Here is a 19,387-nt window from a genome sequence, read left to right on the forward strand (position 1 = left end):
GTCCGCCAGTCCTGCTTCTCACCCTCCTCGAGTGCTGGAATGTGCCTTTGAAATTTGGCCCTGCCCACCTCTGTGGCCTGTGGCCACCAGAAGGTTGTCTATAAGGGCATGTGGCCCTTGGGATGAAATCATAGCTGTCAAGCGTCCCTTATTTGGTGGGACAGTCCCTTATCCCAGCGCCGTGTCCCGCTGCTGTCCCTTATTGATGATGTCCCTTAAATTTCTCGGATTTCAAAGGAAGCAGCTCCTCTCCCTTCCTCTCTACTGGCCAGGGAGGAGGGAGGCTCCAACTGTGTTGCTTGGCTGCGTTGCTCACCCAATAAGAAGTCTAAGAACGACTGGGGGGTTGGAGCTTGCATGCCTTGTCCTGATCAAATCGGCTGCATTGCCTGAGGACTCGCCTTTGCTCAGCGCTTTCCAGCGGAGAGGTGATGGTGGTTTTCCTTGAGGCTTGAGGCTTTGTTTGGCTGCTGGCTGGGCTTTCTCCTTTGGCTCGGAGGGGCTCAGAAGTTGAACATACCTGTGCCCGGAAAATCCCTATTTTGGCTGCTGATCCCTTATTTTCGAGGCTGCTGGTCCCTTATTTTCAGATCTGTAAGTTGACAGCTATGGATGAAATGGGTTCCCCCACCATAATGGAACAATGCCACTCCTCCTATTCAGAATTAGTGGTTGATGGCAGCTCTCAATGCTTACTGAAAGCTCAGGCTGGTATTCTAGCCTTACAACTCTCTGCCTTACTTCTTCATGGGCCACAGAGACTTATTCTTGCTCCACTGAACTGCCTCTCCATTTACTTCTCATTCCAAAGCACGCTAAACGGTCTGGGCCTGGTTAGTAATTTACCTGCTCCCACCATACCCTCCAACATTTCTCCGGTGAAAATAAGGATGTCCTATTCAATATTATATTTATTTTATTTTTATGTATACCCTCCCCATCTGACTGAGTTGCCCCCAGCCACTCTGGGCAGCTTCCAACATATGTAAAAACATATTAAACATTTAAAAAAACCTTCCCTACACAGGGCTGCCTTTGGATAACTTCTAAAGGTTGTACAGTGGTACCTCGGGTTACATACGCTTCAGGTTACATACGTTTCAGGTTACAGACTCCGCTAATCCAGAAATATTACCTCAGGTTAAGAACTTTGCTTCAGGAGGAGAACAGAAATTGTGCTCCGGCGGCAGTGGGAGGCCCCATTAGCTAAAGTGGTGCTTCAGGTTAAGAACAGCTTCAGGTTAAGAACAGACCTCTGGAATGAATTAAGTACTTAACCCGAGGTACCACTGTATAGTTATCCTTGGCTCAGTGGGGTCACATAACTCCATACCCGCCAACATTTCGCTGATGAAAATAGGGACGTCCTAAGGAAAAGCACGGCATTCTGGGATCAAACCGTGAACAGGAATGACTTCTGTAAATCTGGGGCTGCCCCTGGAAAATAGGGACATTTGGAGAGTCTGGCTCCCACTACATGCACTTCCCTCTTCTTTTAAGATCAGATATTGGGGCTCTTCTCTGGGGTTTGCCTGCTGCTGAATGAGGATTCATGAGTGTTTTGTGACACGGCTTGCTTTGTGGTGGCACCACAGCTATGGAATAGCCTCCCCCAAGAAGCCCACCAGGCGCCAGCCCTGCCTAGTTTTTAATGGCATTTCTTAGGCGGTTTGAGATCGTATATATTTACCACCAAATACTCGGGGTTGTTTTTTTTTAAAAAAGGAATGCTTTATTCGTTCATAGCTCATCACACTTTGGTCACTGTTACATTTTGACACAGTTCAGTATCAGGATGCAGGGAAACCGGGTAACAAGGGAAGAAACTATCGCAAACCATTGACCATAATCAACGTCCCTTCGCAGACCTGCAAAGGGCACGGGCGCGTTCTGCCGTGAAGCATTCTTGTTGGGAAAGTACAGCGAAGTGTCAACATTTCAAATGCAAATCGCGGTTAGAAAAGTTTGTTTAAATAAATAAATAAATAAATAATAGCCGGCGTGACCTGATCCTTTACCTAAACCCACCCTACATTGAAATAAGCCTGTTTGGTGGTGCTGGCAAGAGGAAGGAACTGCCATGCCTGTAAAGGAACATGAATGAGGAAGCCACTCTAAACCTATCTCTTTAAAATCTGGCCAAGCTACCAGTAGCTTCTTAACATTTCTGCTGGGGGAAACAGCCACACACTGCAGGTCCTTGATATTTGCACAGGAACCAGCAGCTCCAGAGAGAATGCAAGATAATGCTCAGAATCAAATGATTAGCTGCTGTGCCCTGTCCTGATCTACAGAGCTCCTGGTGGGCATTGACCTCATTTCTCCTCTGCTCTGCTCCTTTGCGGGCGTTCCTTAAAAAGGAAGTGGAGGAACGGAGTAAGCAGCAAAGAGCTATAAGGCACAAGATTGTCCTGAGCATGTCTACACTACCGCCTTAAAAGTTAACAGTCATTCATCCTCCAGAAAGTGAAAATAAATATGCAAATAAGAATATATATATATTTCTAAATAAATAACAATATATAAGTTATTTGCCAGCTGTCTCATTATGCCACTCTTCTCTGCTTCCCAACTCTTCCCAGCCTCCTTCAATAAATTAAGCTGACATACAATAAATAAGTTACTTAAATAGATTATAAAAATAGAAATAACCCGCCCCCAAAAGCTGGCAAGAATAACAACAGGTTGAAAATGCAAGCAATCTTAGTCTGACGAAACAAGGATTTCGCCTCTGTTGTTGCTGGGTTTTCCTTATGTGCCTGCAGCGCATCATTTGCGCATGAGTGGGATGCAACTTTGGGTTACGGGAGTCCACAGTGTACTGCAAGGTCAATCATCAGAGTCTGGGTGCCAAGCGCCATCTGCTAAGCTTTCCTTCTGCTCTGTTTCTCCCAAACGTCGAATTGTTCCATCGTTGTAATTACACGGCAAGAGACCCCACTTGTCCAAGAAAGTGTCCAAGGAACCGGATGTCCCGGATTATTTGAAGACGTAACTCGGGCTGATGATGCCAGGGTTGTGGCCCATCATGCTGAGGGGATCGGACGACTCAACGTTCAGTTCCTGTTCGTAGAAGTCGTAGTCCACGAACACGGGTTCGAGGGGGATCTTGTTGACTAAGGGCAAGAACTGGGAGAAGGGAGGCAGCTGGTGACTCCGAGGCAGGTTCCCCATCGAGCTGAGGCTGACGGGGATATTGTAGCTTTCAGAGTAGTAGAGGTTGTAGCCGTCGCGCAGAACCTTCTCGTGGAAGTTGCAGGCCTCCTCAGAATACGATAACTATTGGGGGAGGGAAAGACATGAGGTTTTATGCAGTCGTATAATTGTGTGAAATCTAACATCCACCATATCACGGGTGGGGAAAACTTTGGCCATCCAGATGTTTCTGAACTACAATTCCCATCATCCCTAGCTATGGATCAAGCTAGCTGGAGCTGATGGGAGTTGTTGTTCAGCCACAATTTTCACCACCCAATCACTATGGAGGCAACTGAAGTATCCTGGAAGAGGATAATCCAGCCTTTACTTAAATGCCTGCAGTGAAGGATAGCATGCAACTTTCTCTGGAGGCAGACTGTTCCCCTGGTTAACAGGTTTTATAGTGGTACCTCAAGTTAAGAACTTAATTTGTTCTGGAGGCCCATTCTTAACCTGAAACTGTTCTTAACCTGTGGTACCACTTTAGCTAATAGGGCCTCCCGCTGCCAGCGCAGCACAATTTCTGTTCTCATCCTGAAGCAAAGTTCTTAACCCGAGGTACTATTTCTGGGTTAGCAGAGTCTGTAACCTGAAGCGTCTGTAAACCTGAGGTACCACTGTACTGTTTAAGGAATTTAGGGATGGGGAATTATTGCACCACAGAAATCAGATAAGTGTGAATTTCAAAGGGTAGCTGTGCTTTTCAGTTTTCATATTGTTCTGAAAAGTCTGAATTTGATAGATTTACCTTTAAAACGTGAACTGAATCAAATTTCTATCCCCTTTCCTAATTGTTTACGAATGATGGAAGTTGCCTCATTCAGTTTCTGCCCACTGGATTTTTTTCCAGACACCCAGAAAATCAATCGTGAGGTCCCTGGTTATTTGCAGATGGAGAGATCAAGAGAGTTCATTCTTTCCTAGATGCATTGCAGCAGACAAGATAGCCACGCAATCTGCACCCAGCAGCTGCAGGTTGATTCTACAGTGGCTGCATCCCAGCCCCAAACTGAGCTGATCATATGCCTTGCAGACCAGCCCTAGTCACAATGTCAGGATCTGCATGCGATCAAGAACAGGTGGGAAGCAGGGCAGGAATGGAATGGAATTCCACCACAACATGTTGACCTTCCAGCCAAAGGTTTTAGTTCCCTCCCCTTGCCAAAGGGTCTCTTTTAATTGGCCACACTGCATAGAATCATAGAACGGCAGAGTTGGAAGGGAACACGAGACTCATCTAGTCTAACCCCCTGGCAATGTGGGAATCTTTTGCCCAATGTGGGGCTCAACCCACGACCCTAAGTTTAAGAGTCTCATGCTCTACTGCCTGAGCATAATCTCAGAATTTGGTTCAAGAATTTAATATATTTTATCCTTTGTTTATTGACTTCAATCGTTTATATCCTGGTCATACGGGAAAACATTTTGTGAACGAGTCTAGAGCAGGATTGTCCCACACGCAACCTCCTCTGAATTTATACTCTGAACTGCCTCTTCCCCAAACACATGCAGGCATCTTAACTTACCGAGCCATAGAGGCGTCCATTTGGCTTCATACAGAGAAATCTTGAGGTCTTCATGGCCTGCATGCGAATGATTCCTGGCTTGACTGCTTTGATCTCCATCAAACCTGGGGGGGGGGGGGACCCAGCAGAGAACAGGTGGTGAAGGATGAGAACCAGGAGTCCTGGACCCAAGGCCTTTTATTCTACCCATTCAGCCTATTCCAATCCACCAGTAACCCTGGCCTGCAATGTCTGTATGGGGACCAGATTCAAAGTCAAAGAACATTCATATAATTTTTTAAATCTCTGATCCACTCTTTCCCCTATCCTTTCCCCTCTCAAATATTCATTGAGCCCACATACAAAGGCGAACAAGAGGCCCCTCCAAGTATGACCTGTTTTGAGCATTTGTCCTGATTTATTTGCACAAAACATAGTGTTAGGTTCCATCTGGCCTTTATTGATTATAGTTTTACAACAATGAGCATTCATCCTGATTCACTTTATGGGGTGTTCACATGTCTTCCCATTAATCATTTGTTCATCCTGTGCTTTTCATTCCGTTTCCCCATCACTTTCCTAACTGCAAAAAGCCTGATCCTTCTTCTCAAGTGGATTTGTTGTGCCAGGATGAGAGAGCACTTTAACTGTGCGAACCTAAAATGCCAATATGGGCTTGAGTCCTTCCCACAAAACAGTGACAGTCTGGAGGCATCTAGAGTCTTTGTAGCATTCATTTGTTGTACAGAAGAGGGAAATTTCAGAAGGTGCCGCTCATCTCAGAAGAGTGCCAAACTCTGCATCTGCTGAACTATCCTCTTCCATAAAATTATTTTGGCTTCTTGCACACCTTTCCATCCCCAGAACATGAGGAGTCCTGCCCAGCCAGCCCCTTATAGACCTCCAACTACATTAACTGGAGTGAGAGATGCTATCTATCTCTCTATATCTATCTCTCTGTATCATCTGTCTGTCTGTCTAATGCCTTTCTCAACCTGTGGGTCGCCAGATGTTGTGGAACTACAATTCCCATCACCCCTAGCTAGCAAGGCCAGAGCTCAGGGATGATGGGAGTTGTAGTCCAACAACATCTGGGGACCCACAGGTTGAGAACCGCTGGTTCAATCTATCATCTATCTGCCTCATGCCACTTGAAAGAACGTGAAGGATTTCCCCAAATACTTACTGTATATGTTCTGGTATCTGGAGCCGCGCACTGTGCCATCTGACATGATCTCCAGGTGGAGTTGCGTCTGGTCGTCCGCTGTGTACAGGTGGCGAAGCCGCACCTGCCCATCGAACTGTAAGAGGGGGCTGGAATTTGGCAGGGGGAAAGCAGGAGCCATGGGGAGCAGCAAGGCAGCCCAGAAAATCAGGCAGACGAGGAGACGGTGGAGGGCTACAGAAATGGCCAGCATGGCTGAAGAAGGCCCAGCCCAAGACAAGAGAATCAGGGTGCCAAAGACAGGGGCAGAAAGAAACTGAGAGTAAGATTCTAGTCCTCAGCCTTTAGTGGTTGCCCTAATTCTTTCTTGAAAGACCCCGAGAGTCCTGGCTTCAACTTACTAGGACTCGCAACCGGGAAATGGTGTTGAGCCCAGGTGGTCCTGAGTCCAAAAGGGAATGCAGTCCTCTGAAAAGTGTTCAATGGTTGCTGGGGTTTGCTTATTTTAGAAAGGAAGGAAGAAAAACCCAAACCACCTCGAAATAAGGGAAAGAGGCGAATAACTCTCTCTTTTCTTGCTTCAGCTGTCTCACTCCAGGTTTGCTCCTGTCCAGCAGGAACAGAGGTATATATATACCACAGCAGAGGTAGATGCCCTTCCCCTTGGCGTTCACTCTGCCCACATCCTCCTCCCTCCCCAATCCTGCCCGCTCCTGCTTCCCCACACTCTCTAGGTCTGCGTATGAGTCACGGGATGCCTATCACCGCTGCCCCTAACGTGGGGTCACGAGGATGCCAAAGTCTAAATATTATCATTCCACAGCTGCTTTCATGCCGCCGACAGGAAAGAGTGATGTAACTTTGGGGAATACAGGAGTTAGAGAAAGGCACGTTGTGCGGTGGGAAGGGGGAAAGCGATGGAAACGAGTGTGAAAGCCTCGACAACCTGACAACCGTCCAGCATCTATTTGTCATTCTGAACACCCGACCTGAGCCCATGACATTCCCCACACACTGAGCTCCTGCACGAACCTGATGTTGGAAGTGCAACAGTGGGGCTCATTTGGTGTTAATTCTATTAATCTAGAAATCAAAGAATGGTAGAGTTGGAAGGGACGCTGCAGTGCCGGAATATGTGGCTGTCCCATCCGGGAATCAAACCTGCAACCTTGGTGTTATCGGCGTCACGCTCTAACCAGCTGAGCTATCCATCTATTGTTAAAGTCAACTAGCCAAGAGTGGGAAGGTACTGCTTGTGGATCAGGCAGAGGAAAGGAGGAGCGTGGAAATGGGAGAGAAAAGGGAAAAGTGCATCGCAGGCCCACCCATGGCACATACCGCTTCTTGCCCCACCTTCAATCCAAGTCTGCACCTAGTTTCAGAAGGTGGGAATTATAGCTGTGGGTTAAACCACAGAGCCTAGGACTTGCCGATCAGAAGGTCGGCGGTTCTAATCCCCACAACGGGGTGAGCTCCCGTTGTTCGGTCCCTGCTCCTGCCAACCTAGCAGTTCGAAAGCACATCAAAGTGCAAGTAGATAAATAGGTACCACTCCGGCGGGAAGGTAAATGGCATTTCTGTGCGCTGCTCTGGTTCGCCAGAAGCGGCTTAGTCATGCTGGCCACATGACCCGGAAGCTGTACGCCGGCTCCCTCGACCAATAAAGCGAGATGAGCGCCACAACCCCAGAATCGGTCACGACTGGACCTAATGGTCAGGGGTCCCTTTACCTTTAACTTTATGGACATTGCCACATGCCACCAAAATCAACAAAATCTAGCCTCGTTCAGCATCAGGTTTTGTTGTTGTTTAGTCGTTTAGTCATGTCCGACTCTTCGTGACCCCATGGACCAGAGCACGCCAGGCACTTCTGTCTTCCACTGCCTCCCGCAGTTTGGTCAAACTCATGCTGGTAGCTTCGAGAACACTGTCCAACCATCTCGTCCTCTGTCGTCCCCTTCTCCTTATGCCCTCCATCTTTCCCAACATCAGGGTTTTTTACAGAGAGTCTTCTCTTCTCATGAGGTGGCCAAAGTATTGGAGCCTCAGCTTCAGGATCTGTCCTTCCAGTGAGCACTCAGGGCTGATTTCCTTAAGAATGGAGAGGTTTGATCTTCTTGCAGTCCATGGGACTCTCAAGAGTCTCCTCTAGCACCGTAATTCAAAATAATAATAATAATAATAAATTTTATTTACATCCCGCCCTCCCCAGCCGAAGCCGGGCTCAGGGCGGCTAACAACAATAAAACAGTACAAAAGCACAGCATAAACAACATTCTAAAATCAGTCATTATAAAAATTAATTAATTCAAGCCACTGGCAACCATTGGGCCAGAGCTCCGCGAAGATTGCCGAGGGAGGGAGTCAGGCTGTGCCCTGGCCAAAGGCCTGGTGGAACAGCTCTGTCTTGCAGGCCCTGCGGAAAGATGTCAAGTCCCGCAGGGCCCTAGTCTCTTGTGACAGAGCGTTCCACCAGATCGGAGCCACAGCCGAAAAAGCCCTGGCTCTAGTTGAGGCCAGCCTAACTTCTCTGTGGCCTGGGACCTTCAAGATGTTTTTATTTGAAGACCGTAAAGTCTTCAAATAAAGCATCAATTCTTCAGTGATCAGCCTTCTTTATGGTCCAGCTCTCACTTCCATACATCACTACTGGGAAAACCATAGCTTACTATACTATACTATACTATACTATACTATACTATACTATACTATACTATCAGGTAGGTCCCATCTTGAAGAGGCTTCAGAGGCATACGTAGGCTCATTTGCACCCGTGGCAAGGAGTTGTATCAGTGCCCTGCGTCCACTGGCTGCCCAAAACAGTGGAGGAGGAGCCCAGGGGGTGCGCAGACGGCTGGGTGGGCTCCTAGCCACTCCGAGCCAGAGTGAAGAGGCACAATTTTGCACACCCACACCCTGGGCCTGGGCCCTTGGCGGAGGCCAGCTTAGCCAACCCCTGGGTACGTCCTTGAGAGGCTTTTCCTCTCGTGGGAGAGTGCTTCTTTGCAGACAGTGCCTTCCGTTTGCCATTTATACAAATGCCAAAAATAAATCTTTAAACTTAAATAAATCATTAACTTGAATCAGTTTTTACAACCCTCTCATTAAGTTGCCGCTATTCATGTCCTGTTGACTTTAGAACATCCATAAATACTGTATATATCTGCATCTAACATTTCCTTGTATTCAAATCGCAGATTCACAAATGTCATCTTGCCTTTACATTAACGCTGTCATGTGTTATTGGCCTAGAGCTGGGATCAAGGCCATATCCTGCACACCAAGATTTCTTTATTGGAAAGGGATGTCTGAAGGACTGCGGTATAAACGTTAGCAGTAATATAACTGTATTTGATGTTACCCACCCTGGGATCTTATGGGGAAAGGTAGATGAGATATCTTATGAGCAACACAAGGATTTTGGGAGGCGGCGATTTCTGTCCACAAGCAGCACTGTTTCCGTTCCGCTACAGTTTGGCTTCTGCTGAAACCTATGTAACTCATCTCACTATCCGAAATTAATGCAATAACATTAAAAAAGTAATGTGATGGTTTATGAAACACTGAAGACCAAAAAATAATAATGGTGAGTACTGCTCATCTTTGCTTGCATGGCTTCCGTTCTTGACCTCAAACACACAGGCGAATTGTGGCAATTTCTGTTCCGGTTTCTGACAGAATTCTCTGACATGTCCATAATTGTCAGGCCTGCCCTACTGTTAGGTACAGCGAATCAGCTGCCTTAAGCGGCAGAAGTTGTGGCGGTGTTTGGGGCAGTCTGCCTGGTTGTTGCTGCTCAATTCCCTACCCCAGTCCTGTTGGAAGACACAGCTCTGTGTGCCATCACCGGTGCTGAAGCCAGTAAGATTCAGCTGCCAGCCTGGATAACGTCTGTAGAGGAAATGGGAGCAGAGCCATCATGCCCTTTGCTTCAGGCTTGGGCTAGTCCTGTTTGGCCAGGAAAGGTCCCCTCCTTTCTATCACCTGTTCATGATGCTTCGCGCTCATGATGCTATCAGGGCAGTCACATGCGATTCTGCTTTTAATACTGTTTGCGCCTGCAAACATCTTGGGTTGCCCACACTGCTTTGTTCCCAGTCACTGCAAGTCCTTCCCGTTGAAACCTGACATCTCTTCATAGCGTAAGTGGTTTGTTTTTGCCCCGGTTTTGTTGGGCTATAGCTCCTCCGGACAGCGACAACGTGTCAGCGTTCGGGAAGCATTGCAGAACAAACGGAAGATCAGATTCACCACCAAGGCACTATTATTGCATCATGGATACGTTGAAGGAATGCAGCTGCAATAAAACGCCGGTCTGGAGTGCGCTGTTGATTTCCCCTGCTAAGGAAGGGAAAAAAAAGCAAAGGAAGCTGGACTTTGGAGGAAGCTGGCCACCTGTGTACCTAAGCGCTGAGATCAGGAGGAGAGTTCACAGCAATAGGGATGTGCTATTTCCATGATGATCTGGTGAGCTTTCATAAAGCAGCCCCCGCACACCCAGATGAGGTTCACCTGCTGCTTCTGACTATGACACACACACACACTTTCCCTGTTTGGGAAATTACAAACTTTCCTGTTGTAATTTGGGAATTTCTTTTTGGAGGAAGGGGAGGTTGGGTTGGGGTTGAAGGCTGACCTACTCAGCCACTTCCGCAGCTCACAAACATTTCTCAGCTGAAGACCATAAAATATTTGCGTTTCAGGCAAAGTTGATGGGAGTCAAGACTCCTGTATGGAAACCCGATGGCTCTTTTTCTCCCTTGACTTGTTTCATTCAAATTTTCCCACCTTCCCTCCATGCATTTCCAAAGTAGTGGGGATTTGTGGGTTAGGCAATGTTGCATCGTGGTTAGAGTGCAGGACTAGGACCAGTGCTTTTTTTCTGCGGGGATGCAGGGGTAAGCATACCCCTAAACTTTTTGTGAATCTAAGTTTGGTCTCATTGAGGGCCAAAACGCAGGTGGCACTGTGGATTAAACCACAGAGCCTAGGGGTTGCTGATCAGAAGGTTGGCGGTTCGAATCCCTGCAACGGGGTGAGCTCCTGTTGTTCGGTCCCTGCTCCTGCCAACCTAGAAGTTTGAAAGCATGTCAAAGTGCAAGTAGATAAATAGGTACCGCTCCGGTGCACCAGAAGCAGCTTAGTCATGCTGGCCACATGACCCGGAAGCTGTACGCCAGCTCCCTCGGCCAGTAAAGCGAGATGAGTGCCGCAACCCCAGAGACATCCGCGACTGGACCTAATGGTCTGGGGTCCCTTTACCTATTTCAATATGAGTAGGAAAATGAGAGTACCCATAAATGTTTTAAAGAAAAAAAGCACTGACTAGGACTCAGGTGATTTGGGTTCAAATCTCTGCTGAGCCATGAAGGATGTGCTCTCTGTCTAACCTTCCCCACAGGGTTGTTGTGATGAATCATAGAATTGTAGAGGTGGAAAGAACCACGGGGATCATATAGTCCAAGCTCCTACAACGCAGGAATCTGTTGCCTAATTGTGGGTCTCAAACCCAGGACTCTGAGACCAAGACTCTCATGCTCTACTGACTGAGCTAACCCTCAGGTCATAAGAAAAGCCTGCTGGATATCAGTACAGTGGTACCTCAGGTTACATATGCTTCAGGTTACAGACTCCGCTAACCCAGAAATAGTACCTCGGGTTAAGAACTTTGCTTCAGGAGGAGAACAGAAATCACGCAGCGGCAGCGGGAGGCCCCATTAGCTAAAGTGGTGCTTCAGGTTAAGAACAATTTCAGGTTAAGAATGGACCTCCGGAATGAATTAAGTACTTAACCTGAGGTACGACTCTATAGTTATCCTTGTCTCGGGGGGGGGGGGGTCACATAACACCATACCTGCCAACATTTCTCTGATGAAAATAGGGACGTCCTAAGGAAAAGCATGGCATTCTGGGATCAAACCGGGAACAAGGATGACTTCTGTAAATCTGGGGCTGCCCCTGGAAAATAGGGACATTTGGAGGGTCTGGCTCCCACTACATGCACTTCCCTATTCTTTTAAGATCAGATTAGGAGGCTCTGCTCTGGGGTTCGCCTGCTGATGAATGAGGATTCATGAGTGTTTTCTGACACGGCTTGCTTTGTAGTGGCACCACAACTATGGAATAGCCTCCCCCAAGAAGCCCACCACATGTAAAAGCCAGAACACCTGTTCTCCATGAGGAACAGAAGCCTACATAAGCCTTCTCCAGCCTGCTGCCTCCTCCCAAATGTTTTGGACTACAACACCCATCATCCATGGCCATGGATGAGCTGTGGCTCATGGGAGTTGTAGTCCAACACATCTGGAGGGCCTAATGTGGGGAATGCTGGCCTATAGGATAAAGAAGCTCAGAACAAGAGTCATAGACAGCTTCTCCCACGTGCAGGGGCTGTGCCACGTTTCCAAAAATCCCAGGTGTGGGTCCTCAGAGATGCTTAATGGAAAATCAACTATTTATTCTCCGCGCAACAAACATAAATATCTGTCCAACCGAGTCTGTGCCTATTTTTAGTGTCTTTTAATCACGAGCATCGGAAATGTACAGTACATGCCAAATAAAGAAAGGATATTTTTAGTTCAGATGTATTGCTCTACTTACAGCGAGCACCTTCCAAAAATATAGAAATTCCTTGGGTTGGGAGAGATTTCCTGGTGAATTCATCTGAGTTATATGAAGGCCAAATGTAATGGAAACTGAATTACAAGTGCCAGGACTGAATTTATAAGCATATTTCACATTTCCCAGGAATTAACTAGGTTTAAGAGTAAACGATGAAGAAGAGTTGCCCAAAGGTGTGAAATGAAAAGGGCAGTCTGTGTTGGATGCAGGACGTGGGGGGAGGGAATTATCTGTGGGGCATAAGAAGAGCTCTGCTGGATCAGGCCCCTGGCCCAACTAGTCCAGCATCCTGTTCTCTCATGGGACAGCCAAGTGCCTAATTTCTCAATTTTAATTCTTCGTTGCACATCATTAAAGGTAAAGGTAAAGGGAACCCTGACCATTAGGTCCAGTCACGGATGACTCTGGGGTTGTGGTGCTCATCCCGCTTTACTGGCCGAGGGAGCCGACATTTGTCCACAGACAGCTTCTGGGTCATGTGGCCAGCATGACTAAGCCGCTTCTGGTGAACCAGAGCAGCGCATGGAAACGCCATTTACCTTCCCGCCAGAGCGGTACCTATTTATCTACTTTCACTTTGACGTGCTTTCGAACTGCTAGGTTGGCGGGAGCTGGGACCGAACAACGGGAGCTCACCCCGTTGCAGGGATTCGAACCACCGACCTTCTGATTAGCAAGTCCTAGGCTCTGTGGTTTAACCCACAGCGCCACCCGTGTCCCTTGCACATCATTACCATACCAAAAAACAACAACACACAAATCCAAGAGTCAAGTAAGGGGCACAGTTCCACTGAAGAAGAAGAAGAAGAAGAGTTTGGATTTGATATCCCGCTTTATCACTACCCTAAGGAGTCTCAAAGCAGCTAACATTCTCCTTTCCCTTCCTCCCCCACAACAAACACTCTGTGAGGTGAGTGGGGCTGAGAGACTTCAAAGAAGTGTGACTGGCCCAAGGTCACCCAGCAGTTGCATGTGGAGGAGCTGAGACGCAAACCCGGTTCACCAGATTACGAGTCTACCGCTCTTAACCACTACACCACACTGGCTCGCCCTTTTTGGAGATTTCGGGAACAGTCCTATGCGCAAGAAGCTGGCATAAAGCAAGCTAGAATAAAGGAAGCTGGAATAAAATCACACTGGATCCAAATCCTGTCTAAACCTGGCAGAGTGAACACAACCCTTTAAAACATACCCCTCGACCGTCCTGTTTTAAGAGGGAGATCCCAGAATTACAGAAGCCTTCCCACCTTCTGATTGGATCCCAGAACATCCCGTTTGGGGGTCCAGCGCTCTGGCGTGAGTCAGCTGGTTCCTGCAAGAGCTTGGGACGAGCACCCCAATTTTGATCAGCAGGCTATTGGGGGGTATGTTAAAATAATGCTGTATTTCTGTTTTCCCCAGGTCATGTGACCAAGCTGAACAGGCCAACCAGAATTGCAGCTCTGTTCTGTGAATAGGTTCTCCTAACACCCAGGGTTCTTTGCGGTGGAGCCATGACTGTTGAAGTGGCACGTTGCCCACCACACTGGGCCCGCCCTTACCCAATGAAAAAGTCAACTCGGAACTTTGAACCCACAAGAATTCTCAAGAAATTCTGAAGTCCCCTGAGAATGAGTTGGGCAAATGGAAGCCTCTTTTGCAAAGGAAGAAAACTTGGGGAAGCAGAATGGAGGACAGATTTCTGCTCATCTCTAATCTCACACAATACAGTCCTCTATTATTAAGTAATGTCCATTCCCATGGGCAAGATTCTTCTACAGTGCTTACTCAGAAGTAGGTGCCATACAGACAAAGTCCCCTACAACCTTTAATTAACTTTCCTAAATTCCATTATCATGGTTTAAATTTAATTATATCACCCTCCAGCTTCTGCCTTTAATTGCTCCCTGTTCAGTGCAGTTGGGGAATTACTGATACATTTCCCTTTAATTAGATGGTTCTTCTTTCCCATGTGGGAATGCATGTGCGTTAATTACTATTTCAGTCTCTTTCTTTTTTCTTCTTTCTTTCTTTAAAAAAAACCCTGCTATTTTGGAAAGGAAAGAAAAAATTAACACAAACATAAATTACCGCACAATCCTAACTCTGACTACTTGCAATGTGGCTGCTTACTCCAAGGAAAACGGGGGTAAGATTGCAGCCTTAATAACAGGAAAGCTGTAGCCAGTGGCACTTCTCAAATGACCTGTTGATTATTTCTGATTGATTTGCAGGGAGGGTTAGATGGCGATATGTCAAACCGGTGCATTTCCCAGTCACTTTCCTTATTGCAAAATGTCAGTCTGATCTTTGGGGGAAAGTGAGTTCATTGCACAACGGCTCCAAATCAAATATAATTGTGGAACCTGAATTTGCGGGTCTGTGATGGAACCCTGCCCCAAAATAGCAGCAGCCTGGAAGCGCCCCAGGAGGACTATATAGAAAACACTGGTGTACAATAAGATAAGATGACAACAATGTTGTCGAGGGTCCTGCGGTTATGTACTGAGCTGAATCCTAGAACAATAGGATCCAGAATGCAGCAGTCTGATTGGTCCGCAGGAGCTACCTAATCCAGCTCCAGGTGGAAGTGAATCAGCGACCTGATTGGCGTGCAGGAGCAGCCAATCAGGCTTCTGGAGGAGGTGAATCCGCAACCTGATTGGCCTACAGGAGCAGTCCAGAATTAGCCAATCATGTGGGGTTCATTGTGTAAATAATGTATATATAGCTAGACGTTTTGGGGAAAGATTCATTCATTGCTACTATGAGCTGAATAAAGAGCATGAAATTCACACTCATGTATATTTCATTATTTTTTAAACATAATTTTTATTAACAGGCCAATCAAATCACATTATTTCAAATCACATTAATTCCAAATTATACAGCCAGATTTTTAAATTTTGTGGGGGTACCTATACATCAAGCTCCGAACGAGGGTCCAAACATCACTTCTCTTACTGCTTTAATTAAACAGTTCTATCCAGTTCTGTCCAGATAGTCTCTTTATTACTTTCTTCATCTTCTTGTTGTTGTCATATATTCCTTTCTTTGCGATCTCTGATAATCTTCACAAGCAGGTTGGAAGCAAACATCATCTGTGTGGGTTTTACACACTCCAAAAGTCATACCTCATAGGGACAGCCGCCATTCCACCTCCTTCAAAAATTTATCTTCTGCCCTTTAGTTTTCCCAGGCTTGTCAAATATCTCATAGAGGGCTCTGCCAGGTTAAGATCGCATTCCAATCATCCTTCACATTCCAATAATCCTGGTCCTCCTCCCCCCGTCTTTCTTAGACAAGCCTGTCTTGCGAGACGCCATTTAAAACTGCGTCATAGAATTGTCCTTTTCTCTGATATTTACCAATCCTCTCTTTGATCATTAATTCACCCCACACAGTTTTAAAATTCCTGCTTGTGATTAATAAAATACGACGATTCTTCTTTCTTTGGGGTGGAGGATTATTAATACTCACATAAGGCAAAGAAAGGACACGGGTGGCGCTGTGGGTTAAAGCCTCAGCGCCTTGGACTTGCCGATCGAAAGGTCGGCGGTTCGAATCCCCGCAGCGGGGTGCGCTCCCGTCGTTCGGTCCAAGCACCTGCCAACCTAGCAGTTCGCAAGCACCTTCGGGTGCAAGTAGATAAATAGGGACCGCTTACCAGCGGGAAGGTAAATGGCGTTCCGTGTGCTGCGCTGGCTCGCCAGATGCAGCTTGTCACGCTGGCCACGTGATCCGGAAGTGTCTGCGGACAGAGCTGGCTCCCGGCCTATAGAGTGAGATGAGCGCACAACCCTAGAGTCTGGCAAGACTGGCCCGTACGGGCAGGGGTACCTTTACCTTTACCTTTAAGGCAAAGAAAAGAAAAGTTTTTTCCTCCACCCCCCTTCTTCACTCCAGACATACCAGTCTCTTAATGGCGCTTCATCACTTGATTTATTTGTCCCGCCCGCCGCTCCAATCCCAGAGATCCATTAATCAGCAGTCTTATCTCCCGAACTTTGCTTGATGTATGTGCTTTAGCTTCTTTCCAATTATATATTTCCAATTATATTTTCGAGCTAAAGCGAACCAGCACGCGCTGATTGGAGACAGTGTCAGGAAGAGCCAACTTCACCGAGGGCTGGTGTCAAGTGACCGGCACCCCCTTCTTTCGAATCCGGGGGTGCATTATGGACACCGCTGGCAAGTCTGTCCCCCCCCCATCTCCTTGGGGGGTCGGGAAGACTGCATACTTCCCATAGCAGCCTCTTAATTACCTCGTGTGGGTCGGAGAGATGTTATTGTCGGCCATCTTCCAATGTGCCACCTGGTGGCCCCCCACACTCAAGTATATTTCAGATGCTAATCATGCCAGTAGTTAAACCTCATGTTTCAAACAATCTCTAGCTTCCCCTCTACGTCCTCAATTCCTGCCTACAAAGAAGAAATCATCCTAGAAGTTGCCTTATATCTAGCTCAGTATTGTCTGCTGACTGGCAGCGATGCTCCAAGTTTTCAAGCTGGGCTCTCTCCCAGTCCTACCTGAAGATGCACGGGATTGAACCAAGGACAGGTGCTCTACCACTTTGCCCTGGTTTGTTAAAAAGCACTGGTGGCCATCTCCTTTGGTGTTGAATGTGCCGCAATCCAAGTGTCCCCTATCACTTGCTCACGGTGTTCTCCCCCTGGAGAAGGCCAAGAACCCCTCTCACTACTTCCCCTGAGGGTATGGGGTCAAACTCCCCACTCCCCACTTTAACTCAATGCGCAGAATTCCTAGTTCCACCCAAAAGTATGGGAATTGCCTTCCTCTTCCTGAAAGCCATGAGAAGCTCACGCCACTTAGCATATGCAAGTCAGGAACGCCTGAGAGGCGTTGGCCTAAGCCAGATCTGCAGCCCATGGGGCTTCCCTTCCTAATCCCCCATCTCTAAATGGGGACCTTTGCAAGGGGGGCTACAGCTGGGGAGAGAAACTGTGATCCTCTCCTGAAAACTGGTGTGAGTGAAAGTCAGTTTCCAAGCCTGGTTGCTGGGATGTGCAGAATGAAAGCCTCTTTGTGTGCATATATGTGTAATTAGCTGTATGGCACAGTCTCTAGAAAGTTAAATATCAGCTAGCATCTCCACCGATAACTGCTTCCTGTTCAGCATAGCTGTGGAATTACTTATACATTTCCACTACTTAGTCAGTTCCTTTTCCCCACTTTGGGGGGTTTGAATTACCGTTTCCCTTGCATTCTTTTCTTTATTGTGAAATGGTGCTATTTCAGAATGAATTAAGGCGAGGAAACCAATAAAAAAGAGGGCAGTACAGAAGAAAACGTTGGAGGGCAATGAGCTGAAAATGATGTCACCGTCTCCTTATAAGGTAAGCAGTTGGTGGAAAGTCATTTTCAGGCTATGGTGGGAGCAGCCTGAGTAGAACATGGGGCTTAAAGGTGCAATCCTGTACCCTCTTACCTGGGAGTAAACCCCATTGAATTAAGTGGGACTTAGCTCGGGTTCTTCTTAACCGCTGGACCATAGGTCTTCAACCAATGGGTTGGGACCCACAGGCCAAGCTGTTGCCACCATGTTGTTCCTCAGCTAGGGCTCACCAGTCTGGGCCAGGACACGCATACCCTCCAACATTTCTCCCATGAAAATAGGGACGTTCCATTCTATAATGATAATTTTACTACTTATACCCTACACATCTTACTGGGTTGCCCCAGCTACTCTGGGCAGCTTCCAACACACAGTATATAAAAGCATAATAAAAATTTAAACATTAAAAAAGCACTTCCCTATACAGGATTGCCTTCAGATGGTTTGGGAGTCGAATACCTCCATACCACGTGACCCAGAAGAGTCTGCGGACAGTGCTGGCTCCCGGCCTATAGAGTGAGATGAGCGCACAACCCTAGAGTCTGGCAAGACTGGCCCGTACGGGCAGGGGTACCTTTACCTTTACCTTTTACCTGCATGCAGAAATGTCAGCTGTGGTGGGGCAGCTTGGTTGCCATCATGGATGCCCAGGAAGTTAGGCAGGAGTCCGATGGCTGCAGGAGGTGAGGGTGCTTGGAGGGAGCAGGGGTCCCACACCACCCTCATCCCTCTCCCTGCAACTTGAAGCAGGGTTGGGTTTGGCAGGGAATTCCTTGATGGGCAGAGAGGGGAATCTGTGTTGTCACTTGGGAGTCCAAGGTGGGTCTTGGTCCTGGATCTGCTAAAGGTCACTGCATTAGATCACGCTTCCTTTGGCTCACAAGGTGTTTCTGTTTTATTCACTGAGGGTAGAGAAATGGGTTGATCTCGTCTTCATGGCATCCTGATGACTTCAGCCGGTTAGGGGGCTCACGTCAAAGACTGCGGTATGTTTCCACTCAGGACAGTATCCAAACACTGCACTGACATTTAGCCATCTATCCGAATTATAAACTTACCAGCCAGGCCAGGAAGACTGGCATTCTTGTGACATAGTCTGCGTTGCCATAATACTTAAACTACGTGAATATGCCACCTCTTTTAGGAATGTCTGGTCTGATTTGGAAAATTTATGGCTCAGGAGAACATTGAGGAATGGTGTCTGGGAGCATTCCTTCCTCTCTCATCTGAGACAGGAGCTGTCTGGATCTCAGAATACTAGGTTTCTACCTGTAGGGTGTCTTCCTTTTTAAAAAATGCAAGGGGGCATTCTAGGTAGTCTCTCCCACTTGCAATATGATCAAGACTAATCTTGTAGGACTGTTGCATCAGCTGCTGTCAAAACACACGTCCACGCACCCCATACATAACAGCAGTGCCAGGAGGGCAGGTGGGAGTGGCGGCAGAGTGGTTTGTGGATGGCACCAAACTGGGAGGGGTAGCTAATGCTGCAGAAGGCAGATAGGAGAACTGGACCCAAACTAACCAAGTCAATTTCAAAAGGGACAAATGTCAGGTTCTAC

The 19,387-nt window shown here is 47.2% G+C and overlaps 1 protein-coding gene across 1 annotated transcript; it reads right to left on the reverse strand.

The window, feature by feature from the left end:
- Positions 1-2,583: 2,583 nt before the first annotated feature.
- Positions 2,584-6,539, reverse strand: FGF21 (fibroblast growth factor 21). Its single transcript, XM_028703893.2, has 3 exons — positions 5,890-6,539; positions 4,725-4,828; positions 2,584-3,279 (listed from the first exon to the last, which is right to left on the reverse strand). The coding sequence occupies exons 1-3, from the start codon at positions 6,119-6,121 to the stop codon at positions 2,980-2,982; spliced, it is 636 nt and encodes a 211-aa protein (XP_028559726.2). The 5' UTR covers positions 6,122-6,539; the 3' UTR covers positions 2,584-2,979.
- Between the last annotated feature and the right edge of the window lie 12,848 nt (positions 6,540-19,387).

Source organism: Podarcis muralis, chromosome 13 (genome assembly GCF_964188315.1).
Source record: "Podarcis muralis chromosome 13, rPodMur119.hap1.1, whole genome shotgun sequence".
Classification (NCBI taxonomy): domain Eukaryota; kingdom Metazoa; phylum Chordata; class Lepidosauria; order Squamata; family Lacertidae; genus Podarcis; species Podarcis muralis.

Bases quoted from the DNA above. Each gene is read 5' to 3' on its own strand.
- FGF21 (XM_028703893.2), bottom strand. From the start codon at position 6,121: ATGCTGGCCATTTCTGTAGCCCTCCACCGTCTCCTCGTCTGCCTGATT. The intron at 4,829-5,889 runs GTAAGTATTTGG...CCCCCCCCCCAG, and splicing joins CAGATACCAGAACATATACA to GTTTGATGGAGATCAAAGCA. The intron at 3,280-4,724 runs GTAAGTTAAGAT...CTCCCCCAATAG, and splicing joins ATGGACGCCTCTATGGCTCG to TTATCGTATTCTGAGGAGGC.